Source organism: Pristiophorus japonicus, chromosome 2 (genome assembly GCF_044704955.1).
Source record: "Pristiophorus japonicus isolate sPriJap1 chromosome 2, sPriJap1.hap1, whole genome shotgun sequence".
NCBI classification, from domain to species: domain Eukaryota; kingdom Metazoa; phylum Chordata; class Chondrichthyes; family Pristiophoridae; genus Pristiophorus; species Pristiophorus japonicus.
This window is the reverse complement of record NC_091978.1, coordinates 93,161,669-93,180,884: the sequence shown is the minus strand read 5'-3', so window position 1 is coordinate 93,180,884 and position 19,216 is coordinate 93,161,669. Positions and strand designations below refer to the sequence as shown.

Below are 19,216 nucleotides of genomic sequence, written 5' to 3'. Positions count from 1 at the left end.
ACAGACCACTAACCTGACTGGCACTGCTGTGAACCTTCTCAGTCAAATCATGAATCTTAACTTAAAATAGTACTCAGCTGATTATGAATCTTCACTAAATTTCAAAAGCAAAGCCCAGAAAAACCACTAACTTCCAGTTTGTTGCTGCTGTGTAGCCCAGGCACAACAATGCATCCATTGCACTGCTAAGCCAGACATATTAACATCACTATATTGCTGCAAAGTAGGATGCTAAGAACAACGGCACAGCATGTGATGACTGTCTATGGTGAGGGTGACAGGAGGTGAGAAGGACTGTAATAGTGCAGTTCATATAACACCACAATGATCATTTAAAGAGCATGGCAGCATTGCAAAGGCAAGCAGTTAATAAAGGTGCTGGGATGTCAAGGGAGATTTTATAATTGAACCAATACTTCGATTCTGTCTTCACGAAGGAAGGCACAAATAACCTTCCGAATGTACTTGGGGACAGTGGGTCTAGTGAGAAGGAGGAACTGAAGGACATCCTTATTAGGTGGGAAATTGTGTTAGGGAAATTGATGGGATTGAAGGCTGACAAATCCCAGGGGCCTGATAGTCTGCATCCCAGAGTATTTAAGGAAGTGGCCCGAGAAATAGTGGATGCATTTTCCAACAGTCTATCGACACTAGATCAGTTCCTATGGACTGGAGGGTAGCTAATGTAACACCACTCTTTAAAAAAGGAGGGAGAGAGAAAATGGGTAATTATAGACCAGTTAGCCTGACATCAGTAGTGGGGAAAATGTTGGAATCAATCATTAAGGATGAAATAGCAGCGCATTTGGAAAGCAGTGACAGGATCGGACCAAGTCAGCATGGATTTATGAAAGGGAAATCATGCTTGACGAATCTTCTAGAATTTTTTGAGGATGTAACTAGCAGAGTGGAAAAGGGAGAACGAGTGGATGTTGTGTATTTGGACTTTCAAAAGGCTTTTGACAAGGTCCCGCACAAGAGATTGGTGTGCAAAATCAAAGCGCATGGTATTGGGGGTAATGTACTGATGTGGATAGAGAACTGATTGGCAGACAGGAAGCAGACAGTCGGGATAAACGGGTCCTTTTCAGAATGGCAGGCAGTGACTAGTGGAGTGCCGCAGGGCTCAATGCTGGGACTTCAGCTTTTTACAATATACATTAACGATTTTGATGAAGGAATTGAGTATAATATCTCCAAGTTTGCGGATGACACTAAACTGGGTGGTGGTGTGAGCTGTGAGGAGGATGCTGAGAGGCTGCAGGGTGACTTGGACAGGTTAGGTGAGTGGGCAAATGCATGGCAGATTCAGTATAATGTGGATAAATGTGAGGTTATCCATTTTGGGGGCAAAAGCACGAAGGCAGAATATTATCTGAATGGTGGCAGATTAGGAAAGGAGGAGGTGCAACGAGACCTGAGTGTCATGGTTCATCAGTCACTGAAAGTGGGCATGCAGGTACAGCAGGCGGTGAAGAAGGCAAATGGTATGTTGGTCTTCATAGCTAGGGGATTTGAGTAGAGGAGCAGGGATGTCCTACTGCAGTTGTATAGGGCCTTAGTGAGGCCTCACCTGAAATATTGTGTTCAGTTAGGGTTTCCTAATCTGAGGAAGGACGTTCTAGCTATTGAGGGAGTGCAGCGAAGGTTCACCAGACTGATTCCAGGGATGGCTGGACTGTCATATTAGGAGAGACTGGGTCTTTATTCACTGGAGTTTAGAAGGATGAGAGGGGATCTCAAAGAAACGTATAAGATTGTGACGGGACTGGACAAGTTAGATGCGGGAAGAATGTTCCCGATGTTGGGGCAGTCCAGAACCAGGGGACATTGTCTTAGAATAAAGGGTAGATCATTTAGGGCTGAGATGAGGAGAAACTTCTTCACTCAGAGAGTTGTTAACCTATGGAATTCCCTGCCGCAGAGAGTTGTTGATGCCAATTCATTGGATATATTCAAGAGGGTGTTAGATATTGTCCTTGCGGCTAAGGAGATTAAGGGGTATGGAGAGAAAACAGGAAAGGGGTACTGAGGGAATGATCAGCCATGATCTTATTGAATAGTGGTGCAGGCTCGAAGGGCCGAATAGCCTACTCCTGCACCTATTTTCTATGTTTCTATAATGAGGTATCAAAGTAACAATGGTGATGTGATAATGATGAACAGCATATAATCAGATTGATGTGATAGTGAGTACTGTGATGCTGTACTATGAGAGTAAGGAGATTTTTTTGATCAAAATGGATATGGATAGAAACCCATCATGATGCTGAAGAAGCCCGACTGAGAAATTCACATAAAGTTTCTGTTTGCCTGATATGCAGTGCACTTTAAGAACATAACAACATAAGAAATAGGAGCAGGAGTAGGCCATTTGGCCCCTCGAGCCTGCTCCGCCATTCAATATGATCATGGCTGATCTGATCATGGACTCAGCTCCACTTCCCTGCCCATTCCCCATAACCCTTTACTCCCTTATCGCTCAAACATCTGTCTATCTCCACCTTAAATATATTCAATGACACAGCCTCCACTGCTCTCTGGGCAGAGAATTCCACATATTTACAACCCTCTCGGAGAAGAAATTTCTCCTCATCTCAGTTTTAAATGGGCGGCCCCTTATTCCAAGACTACATCCCCTAGTTTTAGTTTCTCCTATGAGTAGAAATATCCTCTCTACATCCACCTTGTCGAGCCCCCTCATAATCTTATAAGTTTCAATAAGATCACCTCTCATTCTTCTGAACTCCAAAGTGTATAGGCCCAACCTACTCAACCTTTCCTCATAAATCAACCCCCTGATCTCCGGAATCAGCTTTATCACCCTCCCTCTGCCCTCGTACAATAACCATAACATCAGAGCCAGGCCATTCAGGAGAGAAGTTAGGAAACAATTTTTCATGCCAAGAGTTGTACAAGTGTGGGATTCTTACCCACAAAAATCAATCAATGCTAGCTCAATTAATAATATTAAATCTGAGATCGATAGATTTTTGCTAGCTAAGGGTATTGAGGGATATGGAGTCCAACTTTTTTATAAACAGAATTCAAATTCTTAAGATGCCATAGTGGGATGTGAACTCAGATTCTCCAATATCCAAAATTTCCCATTTTACATCAACACCAAAAGTTAAAATGACCATTTCTGCATTTGCCAAACACCTTTTCCAGATCCAGCCTGGCTGTCCATGATTCACACATGTGTTTCTAAATACTCACTAATTTTATCTTGAATTATGAATTAAGAGTTTGCTCACAACTGGCATTAAACTAACTGATCTATAGTTCCCCAAATTCTCTTTCCGAGGAAAATAAAGGACATTTCTGTTACCTTTCCGCAGAACTGAAATTTTTATTACCTGAAATTTTGACACTTTATTTCCATTATCTTATTTATAAAATGATCAAGCTATTAGATTGCACTGGTGTCAAAGATACTGCAATTTGAAGGCAAACAGTTTTTCAGTGGGAAGGTAACATCTTCTTCCAAGCAGCCGATGGTTATAAAGTTTATTTATTCTGAATTAAACCTGAGTTTCAGGCAAAAAAGAAAGCTGTAAACATTGCAGTCTGGCCAGAATCGAGTGTTACAACAACATGTTGTTAAAATCTTAAACTATATATTACAACGTGTTGATAATATATATATACTCATTATGTATGCTGCTGCTTGTGGCAGATTGAGGAAATACTGGGGCCAGGGGTAATTTTCAACTTTGCTTACTGGACACTAACACAGTGGAGTGGATTTTGCCTGCCTGTTGTAGAACCCACCCGATTTGCTTCCTCCTCCAAACAGGCAGTGGAATTTTGAAGCAATGCCAATCTAGTCCAACAGCAGAGAGAATGTCCTGAAGAAATGTCTTTTTTTTCATCTGAAAGTGGGCCTCTTTGAGAAGGTAATTGATCCCCTGAGGAATCAAATAACTTTCCCTAAAAAAGGTTGAAGCCCTTTTGTCAGCCTCAGAAGAACTCACGGCAGCTCTCAGCTAGCTTGAGGTCATCAGAGTCCTACGTATAAAGAGCTGAATTTCTGGGGTTGCCCAGGAACTCTCATATACATGCCTCCTCAACTTAAGAGCAGACAGAACCTATGGCCCCCACGGAAAATGGAAAATATGTGTAGAATCCTGGTGAAACTGGGTTCCACCCCATTTTCTGGTGCCAATCCAGAAATTTTACAGGATTGTTCCTTTGCACCATTTGGATTTGGAAAGAGCAAATGGGGTTTGGTTGCACTGCTGGGGGTATGGTAGCATAATGGTTATGTTACTGGGCTAGAAATATGAAGATGTGAGTTCAAATCCCACCATTGCAGTTTGTGAATTTGAATTCAATTTATTATATAAATCTGGCATAAAAAACCTAGTATCAGCAATGGTGACCCTGAAGCTCATGGATTGCTGTAAAAACTTATCTAGTTCATTCATGTCCTTTAGGGAAGGAAACTTGCCATCATTACCCCGGCTGGTATATATATGACTCCAGGCCCACTTTTAACTGCCCTCTGAAATGGCCCAGCAAGCCACTCAGTTGTATCAAACCGCTGATCACACATACTGCAGTGGGTCGAGGCCAACTAGGGATCTGCAGCTCCGCCCATATCCTGTAAATGAATGGAAAAAAACTCGAGAACAATGTGCGCTTTGGTAGCAATGGAGGTGGTCCAGGGCTCTGGTAGCACTGGGGGATGGATCATCCTGATTTTTTTTGTAGCACTAGGAAATGCCAAACCTCAGGTCTTGACAAATCCCAGTTCTCTGTCCAAAGTGATGCTGGATGCTGCCATACAGCCTCACCATAGCGCTACCAAACTATAGGACCCTCTGCTGCATATCAGGCAAAGCCAAGGGTCATTTCCCAGTGTTGCTAAAACCGAGGACCATTCCCCATCAGTTTGTTTGATTGGCTCATTATTGTTGTACCTGAAGGCTTAACGGTAAATGCAATTTCTATTTTTTTTGCAGGTGAATTTTATTGCTGGTTGTTTTTATGATGGGATCACGCTGTATGCTATGGCTCTGAATGAGACACTCGCAGCAGGGGGATCCAAGAAAGATGGACTGGTAGTCACAAGGAAAATGCAAGATCGACAATTCCAAGGTATGTTTTGAAATCTATGCCTTTAATTGAGACCTTTTATTAAACCTTTGTTGTCTCCTGTCACATGTGTAAGTTGTCAAAAGTTAGCTTGATTCAAAAAGTATATTTATATATATATATTTAAATGTATTAAAGATTTTAATTTGCAGCCACTTAAGATACAGGTCAACATTCCATTAGCCTTTTTGATTATTTTTCGTACCTGTGCACTAGTTTTTAGTGATTTATGTGGCTGGACACCCAAAACCCTTTGCTCCTCCACAGTTTCTAGTCTCTTGCCATTTAGAAAATATTTGTCTTTCTTGGATCCAAAGTGGATTACCTTATACTCTCCCACCTGAACTCCATCTGCCATAGTTTTGTCCACTCACTTAATGGGATAATTTTGATGTGTGCGATAGTGTAAAACAGGTAATAATGAATCGGCAGTTCATTTTACTTCTCCCCCTGTTTTTATTTCCATTGACTTCAATGACCCAGAAATTAGGTTGGAGGCTTAAGACCAACATTTTTTTTATGAAAGTACTTGGTGATCCCGGAGGAACGTAGACTTGCACTCCGAGGCCTAAATTGGCCTACAACTGTCAAAAGACAGTTTGCAAGTTTTCAGCGCATGCGCATTGCACGCCGAGAACCGGCACTTGCGGGGCCTCTTCGGGTGTGTGCACGCATTGTACGCGCCTGTAGAGATCACGATTTTTGGCCCTGTGTCTATTGATTATATGACTTAATAACTTCCTACTCCCATCTATGTAACTTACTGTTACTCCTAACTTAGTATCATCTGCAAAGATGGATATACAATGTTCCATTCCTTCATCCAAGTCATTAATATATATGGTGAAAAGTTGACGCTCCACCAGCTGGGGATCACCACTTGTCCCATTCCGCCAATCAGAATACATTCCCTTTATCCCTACTCTCTATTTCCTACTTCCCAACCAAGTATCAACTGATATCGCAAGGTTATCTCCCATTCCATGTGCTCTTACCTTTGCTAATCTTTTGTGCGGAACTTTATCGCATGCCTTCTAGAAATTCATACAGACAACATTCAGAAACACTTTCCTGTCCATCTTGTTATTGTTGTGTTCCGAACACAGATGAGACTGCACATAGGGAGGTTAAAGTAACAGTGACCTCAGTCTTTATTATGACACTCCAGAGTGAGGAACAGGCCTTAGGGGCCGGCTTATATACAGTGCTCCCAAGGGATGCTGGGATCCCTTGGGACTTCAGGGGATGCGCTCCCTGGTGGCAGAACATGGGAGTGCATGCTTTACAGATACACATCATCCCCCGCAAAGTCAAAGTGAAAACTATTTACAAGGTGAGGCGGTCGGAACCTTTCTTTCCCTGGTGGACCGCCTCGGTGCAAATGTCTGTTCTGGTGTGTTGGCTGTGCCCTCGCTGGGCTGGCGTGTTATTGGCCCTGCAGGGCTGCTGGGTGAGCCTGGCCTTGCTGGGCTGTTGGGCGTGATGGGTTCGATTCCCTGGTCTGGTGTGGTGTCGTTGATCCTTTGGGTGTGTGTTGTGGGCTCGTAAAAGGTGGTGTCTGCTGTGGGTTGTTCAGGGCAGTCTGTGAACTGCAGCCTCGTTTGGTCCAGGTGCTTTCTGAAAATTTGTCCATTGTTTAGTTTGACTAAAACACCCTATTCCTTTCTTTAACTATCATCGTGCCCGTGATCCACTTGGGATCATGTCCATAGTTTAGCACATACACAGGGTCATTTAGATCAATTTCCCGTGACACAGTGGCGCGACCATCGTTTACACTTTGTTGCTGCCGCCTGCTCTCTATCTGATCATGCAGGTTGGGATGAACCAGTGAGAGTCTGGTTTTAAGTGTCCTTTTCATGAGTAGCTCAGTCGGGGGCACCCCTGTGAGTGAGTGGGGTCTCGAGCGGTAGCTGAGTAGTACTCGGGACAGGCGGGTTTGGAGTGAGCCTTCTGTGACTCGTTTGAGGCTCTTGATTGTTTGTACTGCCTGCTCTACCTGCCCATTGGAGGCTGGTTTAAACGGGGCCGAGGTGACATGTTTGATCCCATTACGGGTTATGAATACTTCAAATTCGGCACTGGTGAAACATGGCCCGTTGTCACTGACCAGTATGTCAGGCAGGCCGTGGGTGGCAAACATGGCCCTCGGGCTTTCAATGGTGGCGGTGGCTGCGCTTCCCAACATTATTTCACATTCAATCCATTTTGAAAAAGCATCCACCACCACCAGGAACATTTTACTGAGAAACGGGCCCGCATAGTCGACATGGATCCTCGACCATGGTCTGGAGGGCAAGGACCACAAACTTAGTGGTGCCTCTCTGGGCGCCTTGCTCAACTGAGCACACACGCTGCATTGCCATACACAGGACTCTAAGTCAGAGTCGATACCGGGCCACCACACATGGGATCTGGCTATCACTTTCATCATTACTATACCCGGCTATGTGCTGTGGAGATCCGAGATGAACGTCTCCCTGCCCTTTTTGGGTAGCTCTACGCAGTTACCCCACAACAGGTAGTCTGCCTGAATAGACAGCTCGTCCTTTCGCTGCTGGAACGGCTTGATTAGCTCTTGCATTTCAACGGTGATGCTGGCCCAGCTCCCATGCAGTACACAGTTTTTGACTAGGGACAGCAGAGGATCTTGGCTGGTCCAAGTCCTAATCTGGCGGGCCGTGACAAGTGATTTATTATTTTCAAACGCTTCCATGACCATCAACAAGTCTGCGGGCTGCGCCACCATCAACAAGTTTGCAGGCTGCACCATTTCCACCCCCGTGGTGGGCAATGGTAGCCGACTGAGAGCATCCGCACAGTTCTCAGTGCCTGGCTTGTGGCGGATGGTATAGCTATATGCTGATAGCGTGAGTGCCCACCTCTATATGCGGGCTGAGGCATTAGTATTTATCCCCTTGTTTTCAACGAACAGGGATATGAGGGGTTTGTGATCGGTTTCCAGCTCAAATTTGAGGCCAAGCATGTACTGATGCATTTTCTTTACCCCGAACACACACGCTAATGCCTCTTTCTCAATTATGCTAAAGGCCCTCTCGGCCTTCGACAAGCTCCTGGAGGCATAGGCGATAGGTTGCAACTTCCCCGCAACGTTAGCTTGTTGTAATACACACCCGACTCCGTACGACGACGCATCACATGCTAGCACAAGTCTTTTACACGGTTATACAATACAAGCAGCTTGTTGGAGCACAAAATGTTTCTGGCTTTCTCAAAAGCAATTACTTGGTTTTTTGCCCCATACCCAGTTCTCACCTTTACGCAATAACACATGTAGGGGCTCTAAGAGGGTGCTTAACCCTGGTAGGAAGTTACCAAAATAGTTGAGGAGTCCCAGGAATGACCGCAGCTCCGTAACGTTCTGTGGCCTGGGTGCGTTCCTGATAGCCTCTGTCTTGGTGTCTGTGCGCTGAATGTCATCCGCCGCGATCTTTCTCCCCAAAAATTCCACTTCTGTTACCATGAAGATGCATTTTGACCTCTTCAGCCACAGTCCTACGCGATCCAGTCGCTGGAGGACCTCCTCCAGGTTTTATAGGTGCTCGACGGTGTCCCGACCCGTGACCAATATGTCGTCCTGAAAAACCACGGTGCGTGATACCGACTTCAGTCGGCTCTCCATGTTTCTCTGGAAGATCGCTGCAGCCGACCGAATTCCAAACGGGCATCTGTTGTAGATGAACAGTCCCTTGTGCGTGATGATGCAGGTGAGGCCGCTCAAAGACTCCTCCAGCTCATGTGTCATGCAGGCCGAAGTCAGGTCGAGCTTGCCTCCTGCCAGCATCACAAATAGATCGTCTGCCTCAGGTAGCGGGTATTGGTCCTGTAGCGAGAAAGGATTAATAATAACTTTATAATTGCCGCAAATCTTCACCGTGCCATCACTTTTGAATACTGGAACAATCGGACTGGCCCACTCGCTGTATTCCACTGTGGAGATGATGCCCTCGCGTTGCAGCCTGTCAAGCTCGATTTCCACTCTCTCCCTCATCATGTGAGGTACCGCTCGCGCCTTGTGGTGAATGGGTCATGCATGTGGAACCAAGTGCATCTGCACCTTCGCCCTGGAAAAGTTTCCAATGCCTGGCTCAAAAAAGGAAGGAAATTTGTTGAGAACCTGGGGTTCAGCTAAAGGGAGAAGGCAAAAAAGAAGTAGAAAGAAACAGAAAGGTGACATCACAGCTAAGGGGGTAAGTGATTGGCTGGTGACTGGTGAGTAGTTTTTCTTTTTTCTCTTCTATAACAGTGAGTAAACTTTAGCATTGTTGTTGCCAATTTAAGTGTATCTAAGCGATAAGTCATGGCAGGAGAGCTCGGTCACATGATATGCTCCTCCTGCACCACGTGGGAACTCAGGGACACTGGAAGTGTCCCTGACGACTACGTGTGTGGGAAGTGTATCCGTCGCCAGCTCCTGACGGTCTGCGTTGCGGAATTGGAGCTGAGGGTGGATTTACTCTGGAGCATCCACGATGCTGAGAATGATGTGAGTAGCATGTGTAACGAGTTGGTCTTACCATAAGTAACATAAGTAACATAAGAATTAGGAACAGGAGTAGGCCATCTAGCCCCTCAAGCATGCTCCGCCATTCAACAAGATCATGGTTGATCTGGACGTGGACTCAGCTCCACTTACCCGCCCGCTCCCCGTAACCCTTAATTCCCTTATTGGTTAAAAATCTATCTATCTGTGACTTGAATACATTCAGTGAGCTAGCCTCAACTGCTTCCTTGGGCAGAGAATTCCACAGATTCACAACCCTCTGGGAGAAGAAGTTCCTTCTCAACTCGTTTTAAATTGGCTCCCCCGTATTTTGATGCTGTGCCCCCTAGTTCTAGTCTCCCTGACCAGTGGAAACAACCTCTCCGCCTCTATCTTTTCTATCCCTTTCATTATTTTAAATGTTTCTATAAGATCACCCCTCATCCTTCTGAACTCCCAGTCTAAAGAGCCAGTCTACTCAATCTATCATCATAAAGTAACCCCCTCATCTCCGGAATCAGCCTAGTGAATCGTCTCTGTACCCCTTTCAAAGCCAGTATATCCTTCCTTAAGTAAGGTGACCAAAACTGCACGCAGTACTCCAGGTGCGGCCTTACCAATACCCTATACAGTTGCAGCAGGAACTCCCTGCTTTTGTACTCCATCCCTCTCGCAATGAAGGCCAACAATCCATTTGCCTTCCTGATTACCTGCTGTACTGCAAACTAACTTTTTGGGATTCATGCACAAGGACCCCCAGGTCCCTCTGCACCTCAGCATGTTGTAATTTCTCCCCATTCAAATAATATTCCCTTTTACTGTTTTTTTTTCCCAAGGTGGATGACCTCACACTTTCCGACATTGTATTCCATCTGCCAAACCTTAGCCCATTCGCTTAACCTATCTAAATCTCTTTGCAGCCTCTCTGTGTCCTCCACACAACCCGCTTTCCCACTAATCTTTGTGTCATCTGCAAATTTTGTTACACTACACTCTGTCCCCTCTTCCAGGTCATCTATGTATATTGTAAACAGTTGTGGTCCCAGCACCGATCCCTGTGGCACACCACTAACCACCGATTTCCAACCCGAAAATGACCCATTTATCCCAACTCTCTGCTTTCTGTTAGCCAGCCAATTTTCTATCCATGCTAATACATTTCCTCTGACTCCGCGTACCTCTATCTTCTGCAGTAACCTTTTGTGTGGCACCTTATCGAATGCCTTTTGGAAATCTAAATACACCACATCCATCGGTACACCTCTATCCACCATGCTCGTTATATCCTCAAAGAATTCCAGTAAATTAGTTAAACATGATTTCCCCTTCATGAATCCATGCTGCGTCTGCTTGATTGCACTATTCCTATCTAGATGTCCCGCTATTTCTTCCTTAATGATAGTTTCAAGCATTTTCCCCACTACAGATGTTAAACTAACCGGCCTATAGTTACCTGCCTTTTGTCTGCCCCCTTTTTTAAACAGAGCGTTACATTAGCTGCTTTCCAATCCACTGGTACCTCCCCAGAGTCCAGAGAATTTTGGAAGATTATAACGAATGCATCTGCTATAACTTCCGCCATCTCTTTTAATACCCTGGGATGCATTTCATCCGGACCAGGGGACTTGTCGACCTTGAGTCCCATTCACCTATCCAGCACTACCCCCCTAGTGATAGTGATTGTGTCAAGGTCCTCCCTTCCCACATTCCTGTGTCCAGCAATTTTTGGCATGGTCTTTGTGTTTACTACTGTGAAGACCGAAGCAAAATAATTGTTTAAAGTCTCAGCCATTTCCACATTTCCAATTATTAAATCCCCCTTCTCATCTTCTAAGGGACCAACATTTACTTTAGTCACTCTTTTCCGTTTTATATATGGGTAAAAGCTTTTACTATCTGTTTTTATGCTTTGCGCAACTTTACTTTCGTAATCTAGCTTTCCTTTCTTTATTGCTTTTTTAATCATTCTTTGCTGTTGTTTAACATTTTCCCAATCTTCTGGATTCCCACTAACCTTGGCCACCTTATATGCATTGATTTTTAATTTGATACTCTCCTTTATTTCCTTGGTTATCCACGGCTGGTTATCCCTTCTCTTACCACCCTTTTTCACTGGAATATATTGTTGTTGCGCACTATGAAAGAGCTCCTTAAAAGTCCTCCACTGTTCCTCAATTGTGCCACCGTTTAGTCTGTGTTTCTAGTCTACTTTAGCCAACTCTGCCTTCATCCCACTGTAGTCCCCTTTGTTTACGCATAGTATGCTCGTTTCTGACACAGCTTCCTCACCCTCAATCTGTATTACAAATTCAACCATACTGTGATCACTCATTCCGAGAGGATCTTTTACTAGGAGATTGTTTATTTTTCCTGTCTCATTACACAGGACCAGCTCCAAGATAGCTTGCTCCCTTGTAGGTTCTGTAACATACTGTTCTAAGAAACAATCCCGTATGCATTCTATGAATTCCTCCTCCAGGCTACCCCGTGCGATTTGCGTTGACCAATCGATATGTAGGTTAAAATCCCCCATGACTACTGCCGTTCCTTTTTCACATGCCTCCATTATTCCCTTCATTATTGCCCGCCCCACCGTGAAGTTATTATTTGGGGGCCTATAAACTACGCCCACCAGTGACTTTTTCCCCTTACTATCTCTAATCTCCACCCACAATGATTCAACATTTTGTTCATTAGAGCCAATATCATCTCTCACAACTGCCCTGATATCATCCTTTATTAACAGAGCTACCTCACCTCCTTTCCCTTCTTGTCTATCTTTCCGAATAGTCAGGTACCCCTGTATGTTTAATTCCCAGTCTTGGCCACCCTGCAACCATGTTTCTGTAATGGCCACCAAATCATACCCATTTGTAATGATTTGTGCCGTCAACTCATTTACTTTATTTTGAATGCTGCGTGCGTTTTGGTAGAGTGTTTTAATCCTAGTTTTTAAACCATGATTTTTAGTTTTGACCCCTCCTGCAGCCCCTTTATATTCGGTGGCCCTTTTTGTTTTTTGCCTTGGGTTTCTCTGCCCTCCACTTTTACTCATCTCCTTTCTGTCTTTTGCTTTTGTCTCCTTTTTGTCCTTACCGCAGTGAAGGGTCCACAACCAGCTAGGGAATGGAAGACCAGCAGGAACAGCAGCGCAAGGAAGGTAGTGCAGGGGTCCTCTGCGGTCATCCCTCTACAAAACAGATACACCGCTTTGAATACTGTTGAGGGGGATGACTTATCAGGGGAGGGCAGCAGCAGCCAAGTTCATGGCAACATGGCTGGCTCTGCTGCACAGGAGGGCAGGAAAAAGAGTGGGAGAGCGATAGTGATAGGGGATTCAATGGTAAGGGGAATAGATAGGCGTTTCTGCGGCCGCAACCGAGACTCCAGGATGGTATGTTGCCTCCCTGGTGCAAGGGTCAAGGATGACTCGAAGCGGGTGCAGGACATTCTGAAAAGGTAGGGTGAACAGCCAGTTGTCGTGATGCACATTGGTACCAACGATATAGGTAAAAAAAGGGATGAGGCCCTACGAGACGAATTTAAGGAGTTCGGAGCTAAATTAAAACGTAGGACCTCAAAAGTAGTAATCTCGGGATTGCTACCAGTGCTACGAGCTAGTCAGAGTAGGAATCGCAGGATAGCACAGATGAATACGTGGCTTGAGCAGTGGTGCAGCAGGGAGGGATTCAAATTCCTGGGGCATTGGAACCGGTTCTGGGGGAGGTGGGACCAGTACAAATCGGACGGTCTGCACCTGGGCAGGACCGGAACCAATGTCCTAGGGGGAGTGTTTGCTAGTGCTGTTCGGGATGAGTTAAACTAATATGGCAGGGGGATGGGAACCAATGCAGGGAGACAGAGTGAAACAAAATGGAGACAAAAGCAAAAGACAGAAAGGAGATGAGTAAAAGTGGAGGGCAGAGCAACCCAAGGCAAAAAACAAAAAGGGCCACTGTACAGCAAAATTCTAAAGGGTCAAGGTGCAATAAAAAGGCAAGCCTGAAAGCTCGGTGCCTCAATGCAAGGAGTATTCGGAACCCAGGAGAGGGCTCTGAGCTTGTGAGAGTGGGTGAGAGCTCAGATGAACAGGACCCCAAGAAAGAATGCAAAAGGCAGGAGGCAACAGAGCAGAGTAGCACTGGGGTAAGTGTAAACCACAAGGTGATAGGAAGGGACAGTATGTATGAATATAAAGGGGCTGCAGGAGGGGTCAAAACTAAAAATCATGGTTTAAAAACTAGTATTAAAACACTTTACCTAAATACACGCAGTATTTGAAATAAATTAAATGAGTTGACGGCACAAATCATTACAAATGGGTATGATTTGGTGGCCATTACAGAAACGTGGTTGCATGGGGGGCCAAGACTGGGAATTAAACATACAGGGGTATCTGACAATTCGGAAAGATAGACAAGAAGGGAAAGGAGGTGGGTTGCTCTGTTAATAAAGGATGATATCAGGGCAGTTGTGAGAGACGATATTGGCTCTATTGAACAAAATGTTGAATCATTGTGGGTGGAGATTAGAAATAGTAAGGGGAAAAAGTCACTGGTAGGCATCGTTTATAGGCCCCCAAATAATAACTTCACGGTGGGGCGGACAATAATGAAGGGAATAATGGAGGCATGTGAAAAAGGAATGGCAGTAATCATGGGGGATTTTAACCTACATATCGATTGGTCAAATCAAATCGCACGGGGTAGCCTTGAGGAGGAATTCATAGAATGCATACGGGATTGTTTCTTTGAACAGTATGTTACAGAACCTAGAAGGGAGCAAGCTATCTTAGATCTTGTCCTGTATAATGAGACAGGAATAATAAACGATCACCTAGTAAAGGATCCTCTCGGAATGAGTGATCACAGTATGGTTGAATTTGTAATACAGATTGAGGGTGAGGAAGTAGTGTCTCAAACGAGCATACTATGCTTAAACAAAGAGGACGACATTGGGATGAGGGCAGAGTTGACTAAAGTAGACTGGAAACACAGACTAAACAGTGGCACAATTGAGAAACAATGGAGGACTTTGAAGGAGCTCTTTCATTGTGCTCAACAAAAATATATTCCAGTGAAAAACAAGGGCGGTAAGAGAAGGGATAACCAGCCGTGGATAACCAAGGAAATAAAGGAGAGTATCAAATTAAAAACCAATGCGTATAAGGTGGCCAAGGTTAGTGGAAAACTAGCAGATTGGGAAAATTTTAAACAACAGCAAAGAATGACGAAGAAAGCAATAAAGAAAGGAGAGATAGATTACGAAAGTAAACTTGCGCAAAGCATAAAAACAGATAGTAAAAGCTTTTACCGATATATAAAATGGAAAAGAATGACTAAAGTAAATGTTGGTCCCTTTGAAGATGAGAAGGGGGATTTAATAATGGGAAAGGTGGAAATGGCTGAGACCTTAAACAATTATTTTGCTTCGGATTTCACAGAGGAAGACACAAAGACCATGCCAAAAATTGCTGGTCACGGGACTGTGGGAAGGGAGGAACTTGAGACAATCACTATCACTAGGGAGGTAGTACTGGACAGGCTAACGGGACTCAAGGTAGACAAGTCCCCTGGTCCTGATGAAATGCATCCCAGGGTATTAAAAGAGATGGCGGAAGTTATAGCAGATGCATTCGTTATAATCTACCAAAATTCTCTGGACTCTGGGGAGGTACCAGCGGATTGGAAAGCAGCTAATGTAACGCCTCTGTTTAAAAAAGGGGGCAGACAAAAGGCAGGTAACTATAGGCTGGTTAGTTTAACACCTGTAGTGGGGAAATGCTTGAAGCTATGATTAAGGAAGAAATAGCGGGACATCTAGATAGGAATAGTGCAATCAAGCAGACGCAACATGGATTCATGAAGGGAAAATCATGTTTAACCAATTTACTGGAATTCTTTGAGGATATAACGAGCATGGTGGATAGAGGTGTACCGATGGATGTGGTGTATTTAGATTTCCAAAAGGCATTCGATAAGGTGCCACACAAAAGGTTACTGCAGAAGATAAAGGTACGCGGAGTCAGAGGAAATGTATTAGCATGGATAGAGAATTGGCTGGCTAACAGAAAGCAGAGAGTCGGGATAAATGGTTCCTTTTCGGGTTGGAAATCGGTGGTTAGTGGTGTGCCACAGGGATCGGTGCTGGGACCACAACTGTTTAGAATATACATAGATGACCTGGAAGAGGGGACAGAGTGTAGTGTAACAAAATTTGCAGATGACACAAAGATTAGTGGGAAAGCGAGTTGTGTAGAGGACACAGAGAGGCTGCAAAGAGATTTAGATAGGTTAAGCGAATGGGCTAAGGTTTGGCAGATGGAATACAATGTCAGAAAATGTGAGGTCATACAGCTTGGAAAAAAAAACAGTAAAAGGGAATATTATTTGAATGGGGAGAAATTACAACATGCTGCGGTGCAGAGGGACCTGGGAGTCCTTGTGCATGAAACTCTTTTAGAGTCTACCTATAAAACATAAGACATTAAACCGTGCCACCCGACCTGGGTGACACACCAGACATTTACAAGGCCCTTTTTTTTTTTCTCCTTTTTTTGGTTTTTTTTTGGGCGCTAAAATCAAATTTTTTTCCAGTGCCCCCTATAAAAGTGGAGGGGGACACTAAAAGCACCGGCAATTAAAACAAATTAAACTTTAAAACGTAAAATCAAATTAAAATTTGGTTGCCGGGCGTGATGATGCACTCCAGTCCCTCCGGTGCCCACCTCTCGCGGAAGGCCGCGAGCGTACCGGTGGACACCGCGTGCTCCATCTCCAAGGACACCCTGGACCGGATGTAAGAGCGGAAGAGAGGCAGGCAGTCAGGTTGAACGACCCCCTCGACCGCCCGCTGCCTGGACCGGCTGATGGCACCCTTGGCCGTGCCCAGGAGCAGTCCTACGAGGAGGCCTTCGGACCTACCCGCTCCCCTCCGCACAGGGTGCCCAAAGATCAGGAGAGTGGGACTGAAGTGCAGCCAGAATTTCAGGAGCAGCCCCTTCAAATAATAAAACAGGGGCTGCAACCTCGTGCATTCCATAAAAACATGGAACACGGACTCTTCCAGACCGCAGAAATTGCAGGCGGCCTGGGAGTCCGTGAACCGGCTTAAAAATTTGTTGCACGGCACTGCTCCGTGCACCACCCTCCAGGCCAAGTCCCCGATGAATAGTGGGAGGACCCCTGCGTAGAGTGCCCTCCATCGGGGACCCCCGCCTCCTCCGGACGGCAAGATGGTACGCCAAGGCGTGTCCGGACGGCTGGCGAGGATGGCAAAGTTGAGAGTGTGCAGGAGCAGCCCGTACAGGAAACCCCTCCGCGCGGAACTGAAAGGCACGGAGGGGATTTCCCCGAGGCGGCTCAAGTTGTGAGACGCCGGCCCCCGAGGGAGGTTCCGGGGTTTGGCGCCGATGAGGAATTCCATCCGGACGGGGGTCAGTTCGGACGGGATCTCCCCACGTGCTTGAGCCTCCTCGATGCACCTAACGGAGTCAGGGCCCAGAGCTGTTTTTAGCGACTCGATGGCATCGGCCGCGTGGCGGACGTTGGCAGAATTTAGGCGCCGCGCCAGCGTGTCTGGCGCCATCCAGCCCGCTCCTCCGCCATCGAGCAGGTCCCTGACCCTGGTCACCTCACCAGCCACAGCCCTCTCTTCCGACCGCCACATAAAACCTCGGTCGTGGAGGTACGGATTCCCGAGCAGCGGCTCCTGCAGGACGGCCGCCACTCCAGCCGGCGGAGAGCTGCGCTTGGTGGAGACTTTGTTCCAGACCCTGATGAGTTCCTTGTAAAAGACAGGCAGCTCCCGGCTGATGGCTCCTTGTGCATGAATCCGAAAAAGTTAGTTTGCAGGTGCAGCAGGTAATCAGGAAGGCGAATGGAATGTTGGCCTTCATTGCGAGAGGGATGGAGTACAAAAGCCGGGAGGTCCTGCTGCAACTGTACAGGGTATTGGTGAGGCTACACCTGGAGTACTGCGTGCAGTTTTGGTCACCTTACTTAAGGAAGGATATACTAGCTTTGGAGGGGTTACAGAGACGATTTACTTGGCTGATTCCGGAGATGAGAGGGTTACCTTATGATGATAGATTGAGTAGACTGGGTCTTTACTCATTGGAGTTTAGAAGGATGAGGGGTGATCTTATAGAAACATTTAAAAAAATGAAAGGGATAGACAAGATAGAGGCGGAAAAGTTGTTTCCACTGGTCGGGGAGACTAGAACTAGGGGGCGCAGCCTCAAAATACGGGGGAGCCAATTTAAAACCGAATTGAGAAGGAACTTCTTCTCTCAGAGGGTTGTGAATCTGTGGACTTCTCTGCTCAAGGAAGCAGTTGAGGCTAGCTCATTGAATGTATTCAAATCACAGATCGCTAGATTTTTAACCAATAAGGGAAGTAAGGGTTATGGGGAGCGGGCGGGTAAGTGGAGCTGAGTCCACGGCCAGATCAGCCATGATCTTGTTGAATGGCGGAGCAAGCTCGAGGGGCTAGATGGCCTACTCCTGTTCCTAATTCATATGTTCTTATGTTCTTATACATGAGGCCTCATTGACATGTGATAGCGCTCCGATGTCATCCCAGTTCCAGCGGATTTTTCCCAGCCAGCTCCTTCCAAGCAATGTGGGGCCATCGGCCGGGACAATCCAGAGTGGCAGTTCGTGCACCATGCCCTCATAGGTGACCTTGACCATTGCACTGCCCAGGACAGTGATAAGCTCTTTGGAGTACGTTCTCAGTTTCATGTGGATGGGGCTCAGGGCTGGTCTGAGTGCCTTGTTGCACCACAGTCTCACTAACATCTTTTTACTCATGATCGATTGGTTAGCGCCAGTGTCCAGTTCCATGCCTATGGGGAGAGGGCGGGTAAGTGGAGCTGAGTCCACGACCAGATCAGCCATGATCTTATTGAATGGCGGAGCAGGCTCGAGGGGCTAGATGGCCTACTCCTGTTCCTAATTCCTATGTTCCTATGTAAGCCATTCAATTTTACATTTAGCATTATAGGTGGACATTTCGTCGAAAATGTGTGCACCCCGTGTATTTCAGTATCTTCCTCCTCTCTCTGAGGCTCGAAATTGCTTTGATCCACCATGGACCGATCTTTCTCTGTCACATGGTGGTTAGGGCAAGCTCGTTGGAGGTGCCCCATTGTTCCACAGCTCCTGCAAACATACCCTTTGAAGCGGCATAAATAGGTTGAATGAAAGCCTCCACAACACCAACAAGGTGTAAAATGCCTTACATTCTTCCTTTGTTGCTGACTCTAAGTCATCTGGGTCACCTGAGGCCTGCTGGCAATTGCAGACTCATGGTTTCTGCCCTGTACATTTCTGCTCGCAAACACATTTCCAGTTAATTTAGGAACATTGCTAGCACTTGTGTGCTGAGAGATTTGTTCGGTGTTATCACTGGTGGACATAAACGCCTGTGCTATCGCAATGGCCTTACTGAGGGTCGGTGTCTCTACAGTCAAAAGTTTTCGTAGGATGGTCTCGTGGCCAATGCCCAGTACAAAAAAGTCTCTGAACATTTGCTCCAGGTAGCCATCAAACCCACATTGTCCTGCAAGTCGCCTTAGCTCGGCGACGTAGCTCGCCACTTCCTAACCTT

General features: G+C 45.9%; 1 protein-coding gene across 2 annotated transcripts in view; it reads left to right on the top strand.

Moving 5' to 3' along the window:
- The window catches only part of npr2 (natriuretic peptide receptor 2), a 255,740-nt gene that overhangs the window by 17,490 nt on the left and 219,034 nt on the right, over positions 1–19,216 (top strand). For both annotated transcript variants that reach the window (XM_070868404.1, XM_070868405.1), the window contains exon 4: positions 4,968–5,103. In XM_070868404.1, the coding sequence (XP_070724505.1) occupies positions 4,968–5,103 (136 nt within the window). The remainder of the gene's footprint in view (positions 1–4,967; positions 5,104–19,216) is intronic.